This window comes from Elaeis guineensis, chromosome 4 (assembly GCF_000442705.2).
Source record: "Elaeis guineensis isolate ETL-2024a chromosome 4, EG11, whole genome shotgun sequence".
Taxonomy (NCBI): Eukaryota; Viridiplantae; Streptophyta; class Magnoliopsida; order Arecales; family Arecaceae; genus Elaeis; species Elaeis guineensis.
In genome coordinates this window covers 16,188,874-16,200,632 of record NC_025996.2, presented here as the reverse complement: position 1 = coordinate 16,200,632, position 11,759 = coordinate 16,188,874, and the positions used below count along the sequence as shown (strand labels likewise).

At 35.5% G+C, this 11,759-nt stretch overlaps 1 protein-coding gene across 2 annotated transcripts; it reads right to left on the bottom strand.

Moving 5' to 3' along the window:
* Nucleotides 1-4,049: 4,049 nt before the first annotated feature.
* LOC105043676 (large ribosomal subunit protein eL15) lies at nt 4,050-6,918 on the bottom strand. Of its 2 annotated transcripts, XM_010921325.4 has the most exons (4): nt 6,781-6,918; nt 6,418-6,584; nt 4,628-4,825; nt 4,050-4,490 (listed from the first exon to the last, which is right to left on the bottom strand). In XM_010921325.4, exons 1-4 carry the CDS (start codon nt 6,782-6,784, stop codon nt 4,245-4,247), a joined length of 615 nt encoding a protein of 204 aa, XP_010919627.2. In that variant the 5' UTR covers nt 6,785-6,918; the 3' UTR covers nt 4,050-4,244. The 2 variants fall into 2 exon arrangements, with proteins under 2 accessions (XP_010919627.2, XP_073111796.1); XM_073255695.1 differs by lacking the exons at nt 6,418-6,584; nt 6,781-6,918 and adding an exon at nt 5,069-5,100 and having other exon boundaries at nt 4,628-4,925.
* Nucleotides 6,919-11,759: the final 4,841 nt, after the last annotated feature.

The following is an 11,759-nucleotide window of genomic DNA, read 5'->3' as shown; positions in this document are numbered from 1 at the left end:
AACTATATTCTCTAAGATTCATTCGGCCTCATGTGGCAACCCATCTAAAATTCTAGTTTATCCATCAAATTTGTCCATACGACATCCACTGAGGCAATCATCGGAGACTCAATTACTTCATTATCTCAAAGAAACCTGGTTGGCTTCCATAAAAGAGAGTGAAAAGAGTGAATCGAAGATTCGTTTTATTAGCCAAAAAAAAAAAAAAAAACGCCGGCCATTTTAAACTATGAGTCTTATTTAAAGACGTGATCTAAAAAATTTTAAAAAAATTACAAAAACATCTCCACAAATTTAATTAAATTTCACTTACATTATTTATATTTTAAAAAATATCGAATTAATTTTCTGATTATTGATATTGTCACGTCTCGACTTAAGGCCTGAGCCAGGGGTATGACAGACAGCCGCACATTCTTAAGATTTGATCTCACAGGATATACAAGATCTGTCTTTTCATTCACATACAATTACATCATTCCCACTGAGACAATAGTAAATAAGTAATAATTGACTTGCCATAATTATTTTAAAAGAGTCTATAATCTCAAATTTTCATATATAAATATTCAATAATTTATTAAAAAAGATAATTTAATTTCTTCTATATCCTAGCTCCTCGCAGCTCCATCCCAAGCCTTGACCATTCTGTTGCATTTGAAAAAAATTAAAAAAAAAAGATAATAAACTTTACGAGTCCAATAAATTACCATAACTTCTAGTTTAATTAAATATCTTATGCATAAAATATAAATTTTAAGGTTGCATGATTTTTCATAAAACATTTATATCTATCAACATAGATCTAAAATATGCATTTGGCCAAAATAAATTTTTAGAACAACTAAAGATCAATCATCCACTCTCACTCTTTTAATCCCTCTGATCATGGTCACGATCGGCCCATGGCTAGCCCCAAAAGAGACTAGATCTTAAGTATAATATGTCGTCCATCGGTCATGTACCAATAATTATCCCACTAAGGCTCAGAATAAAAACTAGCTTTAATATTACACAGAGAATTGTGCTCCCATCAGCACATGCCAATAATCAATCTCATCTTATTAGGAGAAAAACTAGCTCCTAATTATAATATGCCGTCCGTCGGTCATGTGCCAATGATTATCCCACTAGAGATCTGAAAGGAGACTAAATTTTGAATTCGTGTGATTATAGTCAGACTAGACAATAGTGGAACCAACATATTTTTGATGCAACAAAATACTAATCAAGTCCACTAAATCATGCATATTCGATCAAATATGTCACAAATTATTTTCATGTAGAGCATATAAGATACTTAATTTAAATGGAATGAATTTAAAATTAAATCACATACATGATAATACATATCAGGGATAGATGTAACTTACTATTTTCATCTTGGAATTTTTTGAAACTCAATAATCAAAAAAAATGATCAAAATATAAAATACTTAAACTCCTGATTGGACTTCAATAAAACATCAAATAGCCTAATTTATCTCACAACAGGCTCCAATCCAGACTATCGGATCCAGTCTAAAATTCAGGGTCTCGATCAATTTAGATCTAATAATTATCTAATATAGGTTTTTAGATAAAGTCCCTTGTTATATGAATGTAAAGAATATGATCTTGATCAAACCTCCAATCTAACATGATTCGAGTTCCAACCTGATCAGAATAAAATCCATGGGTTCGATTTAATTCATAAATTAAAGAAAAAATAACAATTATATTTGATCAAGATTAATCAATAGAGATAGAGAGGCTGAATCTAGATTCCATCAAAAGTTGAAAAAAAATTCTCTTTATTTTTTTTTATTTTTTTCTTCTCTCTCTCTCCTTCTCATGCCACAACAAAGGTTCTCCCCATGGCACGGAGAAGTCGAGAGGAGAGGGTGGCCCAGCATGAGTGTGGTCAGGGTCACGTCGGGTAGTGGTGATGCAGCTAGAGTGGTCGAATGATGGAGAAATAATTAAAATGGCCAGCAGCTCAGTCACACATAGAAGCTGAGAGAGAGAGGAAGAAAAGCGGCATTGCCCTTTGCCGTCTTGATGGTGGCACCCAAGGCTAAAAAGAGAATAAGAGGAAAAGACTCACTGGAGGTGGCAGCGATGATGGAACTCGATCGGATGGAGTGGATTCCGATAGAAAAAGGGTGGAAACCATGAGATGGAGGAAAAATGGAGCATAGAGAGTTTTTGAGAGGGAAAGAAGAAGGTTTTGGATAGTCGAGCTTAGGTTAAGTGGCTCGTCGACCATCGAAGAGGAGGAAAGAAGAGAAGAAGCTTGATGATACTGACTACAAGGGAGGAGAGGGGTTTAAATGAACAATGGTTGTGAAAAAATAAGACTAACCTAACGTCGGCTGTTCCTCGATTGCATCGGCCTCCATCTACTACCGACGGTTTGTACCGGCCCAAAGATCATGCATCACCACGATTCGATGGCTTTATCCAAGCGAAGAAGGCACGAGCAAAGGATCACAACCGCATCCTCTATTCCAACCCCTTTTCTTTTGTTTTTTTGGATAGAAGTTAGCCAGGCTTGTTGGCTTTGGTTCAAAACGGGCTCAATCAGGTCGGTTCTCACAAATATGTTCCAATATAATCTGGTCATTCACTTGCTAACAAATAACATTAGCTTTTCTTCTTAATAGATAGAAATACCTCTCGCTCATGTATGGGCTTGGAGGAGGAAGAAAATGAGAAGGAAAAGTAGATGATGAGGAAGGAAAGGAGGGGAGAGAGGCCATCGGTGAAGAATAGGTTGGAGAAGGAAGAGACAAGAAGAAAAAAAAGATGGAGAGGAAGAGGAGGAAGAAAGATAGATTGCCAACGAGAAGAGACGGAGATGGAGGGGGTCACTAAGAGGGAGATGGCTTATAGATAGCTTGGAAGAGAAAAAATAGATAAAAAAAAAGAGAAAGAGGTAGAGAAATGGGTGGAGATGGAGAAACCATCATGGAAGAGGAGAGATGGATAAAGAGGGAGAGAAAGGAGAAAGATGGATTGCCGATGAGAAGGAACGAATATGAAGGTGGCTATCGTAGAGGGGTAGGATTTAGAAGAGAGAGAATGAAGAGAAGTGGATGAGGAGAAAAAGAAGAAGAGAAAAAAAGCCGCCGGCAAAGAATGCATTAGAGGAGGAGGAGGAGGACAATAAGAAAAAAAGATAGAAAGAAAGAGGAGAAGGAAGAATAGATTGCCAACGAGAAGGGACAGAGATAGAGGAGCCAATGTGGAAAGGAATGGCTTAAGGAAGAAGAAGATGAGGAGAGAAAATAGATGAAGAGAAAGAGAAGATAGAAAATAGATGGAATGAAGAGAGCCACTATAGAGAAAGAGAAATGAGTAAGAAGAAAGAGAAGGAGAAAAATGGGTTATCAACGAGAAGGAAGAAACATAGAGGGGCTACCATAGAAGGGTAGGATTTGAAAGCTGGAAGAGGATGAAGAAAAGATGTAGACGAGAAAGAAAGAAAAGGAAAGAAGAGCGTCGGTAAAAAATGCATTAGAAGAAGAGGACGAGGAAAAGAGAATGGAGAGAAATGAAAGAAAGAAGAATGGATTGCTGATGAAAAGAAAGGAAAGAGACAGAATCACCATAAAAGGGATGGCTCATGGACGACTTGGAGAAAAATGATGAGAAAAATGGATGAGGAGAAAGATGAAGAGGAGGAAGGAGAAGGAAAAAAAGAGAAACACCTATAAAGAAAAAAGAGAGAGATGAAGATAAAGATATTTCTTCATTTTATAGAATAATGATACTATATGATGATCACATGACACATTCATTAATGAAAACAAACGACTGATCATATGAAACATATCGATAATTAAAAAAATTAATTGATATTTTTAAAATAAAAAATAAAAAAAAAACTAAAATTAAAGAAAATAATAATAAAATAATAATAATAATAATAATAAAAAGCTTCACCAATGCACCAGCATTTATAGTTTAGCACTGACAGACAAATATGCTTCCCAAAGGCAATGGAACCGAGTCAAAAGCAAAATCACGGGAAGAACTGAAGCAAACATGCAACAAACACCAATGCATCCACCAAAGCGCAGCGTTAAGTAAGATATATTAATGCACCACCAAAGAAAAAAGCCGTAGATTTCTAAACTTCAAGACTTAGCATGGTTGAAGCGTCTAGCAACAGCTTAAACAAACACAACAAAATTGACAGAAATGTAACTATTGAGTTTATCTGAAACAAAATACTGAAAACACCGACAAAATAAAGAAGGTCAACGATATCGGCGGAGGGACAGTGTCTGGTTCCTCTTCCAAGTTGCCCTGCGAGATGGCCTGGCCTTGTGATGCAGGTGACCTTTGCCACGGAGGCCACGGTATTTCTTGCCAGCAGAAGTCAGTCCACGAAGCTCACGATGTTTGTGGACGCCCTTGCAAATCCAGTTGATCCTTGAGTCATTGCGAATTGCATTGTGAGCAGCATCAACAAGGATAACCTCAAAATATTTGTAAGTTGAATCCTGCAGGAAATAACCAGAACATGATGTAATCGCATGAGAATAGCACAGATACCAAGGGGCCATAGGACTGCATAATCATGAAAAGGAAATATATACGTTCCCAGCAGTCAATTTTGGGACAAGATAACCCATCTAACCTCATTGATCCAGTAAGAGTTAAGCACTCTCAGACCTCCCAACTTCCGACCAGCTCTCTCCTCAGCAACTGACCTCTTGTTTCTTTGGAACTTCAGTTGTGTGATACCCTGATTCTTGGGCTTCCCATAGACGATACCCTTGGGAACAGGCCTCTTCCTGCCCCCACGTCTAACACGAACCCGATAAATCACATATCCCTGCACGTGCAGGAATGAGACAATCAAAACCAGAGAGCACTGAGCACTTGCTGTCTTCCAAAGGGCATCTTCCACAACAAAAAAGGTAGAAGTAGGTTTGCTGCAGCAACAAGATGAAGGCAAAAAACATAACTGGAGTCCGCTTGTATGTAAGCAGACTAAAGAGACCTATAATGCCTTCCCCCAGCAAAGTACAACTGGCAAGTGAATCTAGCAAGATTGGTTTTCAGATATTAAACTTACAGATGCAAAGTAATCATGGATATAGATTGGCTTAATCCAGTCGGATATTAAACTGCAATAAATAAATATAAGCTTGAAAGACACTCACAATAATAAAACATATTTAGAATATAGTCATATGGAAATTATATGGTGAAACCAAACAATGGCATGCAACTTCAATCCATTATTTCATTGAAAGCAAATGATAATTTAAAAAAAAAATCAACCTTTTTAAGGTAAAGCCTAGCTTAGCCAACATCTTGATATTAGTAACACATATAAAGAGCAGCCAATTCTCACCGGATGTAGTTGGACAGAAGACAGCTGGAAAGAGAATCCTCAGATAAAGCAGCCAGTTTCACATTCCTAAAACCAAAGTCTTAGCCCATTGACTCTCTATCACTTGGAAAAGAGGAACATTTAACACTGCATGCATGTATTCAATTTCCAACGTTCAAGTTTCTAATATAAACATGCTTCATATCACAAGGTTCCTTTGCATGCATGGCAGGATTATTTTCAGATTAGATCAAATTAGAACACAGGATTGTACAACTACATCTATTGGAAAAGGGAGTGTCAAAACCCAATTAGAATTGAATTGCATTTATGTGGACTATGGATTGCTTCATTATCAAATTAACTCCCTAATATATTTCCTATGGAAACATGTGATTAGTGAATTAACAAATTTAGCTCTTGGACTTTTATCTAGCAACAAGGACTACAGACAGATTACAAATAAAAGTAAAAATATCATCATAACATCATTGTAGAATCAATGTTTCATTATCTTGGCTTATATTAATATTCTTAGCAGCATACAACTGAGTCTTAAGTGGCTCATCAAAATCTCAAGCATGTTTATTATTGTCATCCAAAAATTTTTTCTTCATATCTTTTTCCTTTCCTTGCTGTACTCTTAGATTCAATCACCATAGCAAAGCATCATTTTCCAATGAGCACATAACAAATGTGACTTCTCCGATCAGAATGTGACGATATAATAACACATTTTGAAGAGTAAAAATAAAATATTACCTCGTGCTTTCAATCTATTCCTTTCAGCAGGAACAACAGACCCACAAACAAGCATAAGAGTCATAAGAATTTATAACAGGTTAAGCATAAATTAATAAATAACAACCGACACATCATGCGAGGCAGCTATACAATCCAACAAGTGAAATCCATTATCTCAATGGCTGAAGATTGATAGATAAATGCACATGTAACAAGTGCATTCAAGTCAGATTAGTCCCATGAATCCAAAAAGACACCAAATTTGCAGACTGCATTGATCTGATGTACAGGAAAAATCCAACAAGGGCACCATCAACTCATTGAAATCTAACGGCGACCAATACCTGCTTGGCCTTGTAACCGAGGCGTCGGGCTTTGTCTGGGCGCGTAGGCCTGGTGACACGGACGATGGAGGGGAGCTGACGGTACTCCCAGCACCTCACCCGTTGCAAGAACCGCATCACGTCCGACTGCTTCTTCCTCCATAGCTCCGACACGTACTTGTAAGCCCCTGGTTTCCACCAAACGAGTTATAAAGAAGAATCAATCTCAACTCCTAGATACAGATCGTCCTAACGAAGAAATAAGCAAGGATTTCGAGAAATCTTGGGATAAATCCAAAACCCTAGATCGAAATGCTATGGAATCGATGCAAAACCGACCGATCTATTGGAAGAATTGAAGTTGAGAGAGGAGCGGCGGCTCACCCATGGCTCCGAAGAAGCTCTCAGCGGCGTCCTGGGGCTAGGGTTTAGCTCGGGGCGGAGGTAGGAGGAAATGAGCTTATAAGCACAAGAGAGGCCTTCGAAACAAGAAATCAGGACCGTCGAATTGCCTATGTGTAATCCGACCCGTTTGTTCGTCGCTTAAGGGGTGGCTCATTTTAGGTTCTAGTTCAGATCACGTGCGACAGCGATGACCCACGCATCCTTACATAGTGTTAATCAGAGCCGTCGATTATATTTTTATGGTGAAAAATCTGTTCCTGTTCTGGGTTGGGCCTTGTACACAAATTTACTGGCCTAGAACTCGGCCCGTTTAAGATCCACTCTTCGATGAATGCTCATGCACTGCCCGGTAAAAACTTCTGAGTTGTTAATCATGTTCAAAAGATATTCTCGACTAGGAAATTAAGCTTTCTTTGAGCTGCCAGTGATATCTTCCATGTACTTTCAATGATCATTTTGTTCTATTTGACTTAGGTAGCATTTGGATATACATTTTTGGGAAATGCATGTAGTTAGAGTTATACATGGTTGAGGTTGCTGCATTTATAACTATATTTTCAATGTTCGGTTTGGTGGGTCTATAGTTAGTGCAAAATAAAATTTCATGTTTGTTTACTTGTAAGTTAGGGCTATAATTTTACTCTGTTATATTATTAAAATAGTATTTCCAACCCCTAAATCACATCACATCAAGGGGTTTGAAAACTAGCATCCGTTTCGTTAGCCATTAAAAAAATATTTTTTAATTTTTTAATTTTTAAAAAATAAAAATCAAAAAATAATATTTGATAACGATATGTAAAATAGGAAATTAAAATTAAAATAATTAAAATAATTATTTTATATATAAAATAAAAATTTTTTACTTCTCAAAATTTATTTTTCTATTTTTTTTTACTTCTGTACATCTAAAACGTAAAATCAAAAAATAAAAAACTCGAATTTTTTTTTCTCGTCGAGTTCTTTACCTCTCCAACCCCTTCTGAACCATTCTCTCTCATCGAACTTTTCACCTACCGTCCCCAATATTTTTTACTTACAGCAACGTAGTTATCAAATATATTTTTATTTTTTATTTTATTCAATAGCAAAAATAAAAAAAAACAAAAAATATTTTTAAAAATAAAAAATAAAAAAATATAATCAAATACATCTTAAATAATTTTATATTTATAGATATTTTAAAAATAATAAATTATATGCAACGATGTGTATCTTCACTACAAAACTCCTATCTTTAGATTCGAACCGTTGCCAAATTCAGTCAATTCGTACAATAGGCCGCATCTCTTTCTATATAATATGTATCTATGTTCCCTTGCCGTGACGATACTGCATTCGAATAAAACTATTGAATCAACTCAGACGAGGTCTTATGTTAGTTTTTGTACCTTATTATTTTCTTTTTCTACAAATTCTTCTCCATTTTACCTTTTGTAATTTGTTCAGTACACCCAACTACCCAAGCAGCAATCACATTTGTTTATGGCCTGTGCATTACGACAACCTATTTCAGTATCTGAAACCTCGATCGATGGTGCTAGACTAAACTCCAAGGCAGGAACAGAGCTTTATCATCAGATCGTAGCAATATAACCACGTTGACCATGCATGCACAAAAAGATGGTAATGAATAAAATTTGGATCGAATATTATATTATTTATCTCTAAATCCAAATTAATATCTTATACCTAAATTCTACTCGATATCGATCGGATAAAAAAAAATACCCATCTCCATATCCAACGGATTCGAAATACTCACAATAACCCATTTTTTCATACCCAATCCATATCTGACCCATGCTTATCCCATATCCAAAAAAAATAAACAATCAAAATAATTTTATACATATTATTAATCAAAAAAAAAATATAGATAATTTATAAGTATAGATTTATAGAAATCAAATATAGAAATAGAATTACAATTCAACATAGAATATATAAATAATTAAAATAATTTTATAATATTATCAACCAAAATAAATTATAAATATATATATTCGGTATGGATTCTGATATTATCCATATCCATAGGTTCGGATCGGATTCGGATTCAGATTTAGATTCGAATTTGGGTAGAAAAAAGCACTATCCATATCCTATCTATATCCGTGTTACAGTTTTTGGATTTTATCCAAATCCGATCAAACTATATTTTTCGAATTTGATCGGATTTGAATAAGATGCATATCCATCGAGTCGATCGATTTTATCATCTTTATACGCAATATAATCAATAATTTTTTTTGAAAAAATTGATATCTGGAGCGAAGGTTCTAGTAAAGAGTTCTACGGTAATGAGCTCCGTACGTGTAGAAAACTCCAACTTGCTTCTCCAAAGTAATACCTGCATGCCTCCCTTGTGCATGCCAGTCTGTTTGAACAAAAACACATGGAGATAAAGACCTAGTATTGTGCAATGGATTGTAGCTAGAACATACAAGTTCTTCTGATTGATTGATTGATTTATTTATTTATTTTTTTGCCTCCTTGAGTAAATTCAATAAATCAGTTGCTTACAAAATCATAATGCAAGCCTGTAGCCCTAGTAAAATATGTAATGTTTCTTTTATTACACCATGACCCTTTATAAAGACCTGGTTTATTCACTCAACCAGGTAGATTTTTGAATGCATGGTAGATCAACCAATGGGACTTGGTCCAGCCAGTTGGCACCTGCAGCCAGGCTCCTCGTGAGAAGTTTCTGGCTCAATCTTGGGAGGCAGCCACCATATTTTTCAAAGAAAGAAGGAAAATAAGCCATTCGTGCCATCACCATAAAGCATTATCATAAACGTAATAATATGATAACTATTACTTTTATTTTTATTCTGGTAGTTATTGCCTTATGTTTCGGTTGATTTAATAGTTAAATTACTAGCTGACTGCTATTTGTTCTTGCCTTTTGGAAACAGCCAAACAAATAATTCTCTCTTTTAACTGTTTGAGTATGGTTGATCGATAAGAATAGCTGGCTCTGGATGAAGAATAATATAATACAAAAATAGCAGTAGAGCAAGCATGCCAAAAGCTGTGCCAATCCGTGAAACAAATGATTTGAGTAGGAAGCAGGCTGTCTGTTTGACACAAATAAAAGCAACTCCTGTTGTCTAAACCTGTCAGATATAAGATAAATGAACTGGCAAGTAATGAGCCAGTGCAAACCCATCTCTATATTACCCCTCATAAAGCATGTCCAGAAACAATTAGACAGACTTAGCCAGCTATAGCAGCAGATACTATAGCAACAACTGCAAGCCACAGCATGAATTAGGAAATATAGCGAGTTAGCAACATAGCGATATATAAACCACCAGCATAAAACTCGGCGTTGGCATCGGCACAGCTTAGTATTGTAAGACTAGAAGCATCAAATGGAAACCAAGCATAAATAGTATAAGGAATACCAATAGTATATCATGGCAAGTGACAGATAACCTTGTAGTGCAAGTGGCACGCTATGCGGCGCAAGTATATCACTAATATACCTAGTAGAAGACATGGTCGACAATTTCTTCTCCTCTGAGTCTGAGCCTGAACTTGAACTACCCACACACATGCAAGAAGTGTTTGTCAAATTGTGGATTATCCAGCATACTCTGGTCGCCATGCATATTTCAAGCACAATAGGGCAGCATTTTTAAAAAAAATATAAAATAAATATCGAGGTGGGTTTTGGCACAGTTTGCATCAATTCATTATTTATCTATTATTTATTTATTTATTTATGCATATCTGTGAATTCCGAAAAAATAAAAATAAAACTATGTAAAGGAGAGTGGCAAGAATTTGAGACTGCCGGCAACAAACAGAATGAAAGCATGTCTTTTCAGAAAATTTCATTTCTTTTGCTTTCAATTTACAAACAGTCATGAAACATATGCTGGTAATTCAGGAGCAAGACCGACAAAAATAGTAAAAAGTTCTATAAGTGTGTGGTACCCTCAATAGAGGCAAATCCTTATCAAGCAATCATACAAGTATCTACCCCTTTTCTTTTACATATCAAGCAATGGTTCTCAAATCTACAATTCTTAAAGGTTTCCCATATTTGTTGTGAAGGTAACCAAGTAGTTGATTTCATTGCCAATTTAGACCTTGAACAATATTGCATTGGCACAGGGGGATGCCTTGCTGGTTCATATGTCTTATCTCTTACAGGCTGATGCAGCTGGAGTTGGGTTTTTGTGACATAATTGACCATAATGCTTTTATATCTAGGACTTTGGTTCCTCGTTTGATACGACATCCGGTACGTTTGCAGATTGTATGCTTTGCAGTTTCATGGCAGTTAGTCAGGGCATGCTGGATCATTGTTACTATGCTAAATTGCAGCTCTATTTTGCTTGGATTTTGAAGGAGTTGACTTCTGGCATGTGCTCTGATTTCTCCTTATCGCCTTCTATACTTTTTTTGTTTTTGTTTTCAAATACAGGTGGTGCAGCTGGTTGGGTTTTTTATGGTTTGTATTCACATTGTCATTGTTGCTGCAAAGCCTTCTTCACGGACCTTTTACCATATTTTGCGCAACATACAGAGACTTTTGGAGAGTTTCTTAATGTCAATATTAAAACCTCTCGTTAGCTGTATCGGAGAAAACTCAAAATTTTGTTTAATTTATTTTTTTAATTTTATTTTTTAAATATTTTAATTTTTTTATTATTAATTTTAATTTCTGACCGTTGGGCTCCAACAACCAACGGTCATGTGTATTTAATTTTATTTTTATTTTTTGATCGTTGGATTCTGTATTAAAGGTCTTGACCGTTAAACTTCTTATTAAAGATCTTAATAGATCAATAAAAATCCCAATGGTCATAAATAGTCATATTGTTGGCTAAAAAAAAAAAAAAAAAAAAAAGCTCCATTTGGACCTAAGAAAGCTATCTAAAATTTTTTTTTTCTAATCTTTTTTTTCCAATAATTTTTTCTCCTCTATTAGAATATCTTTT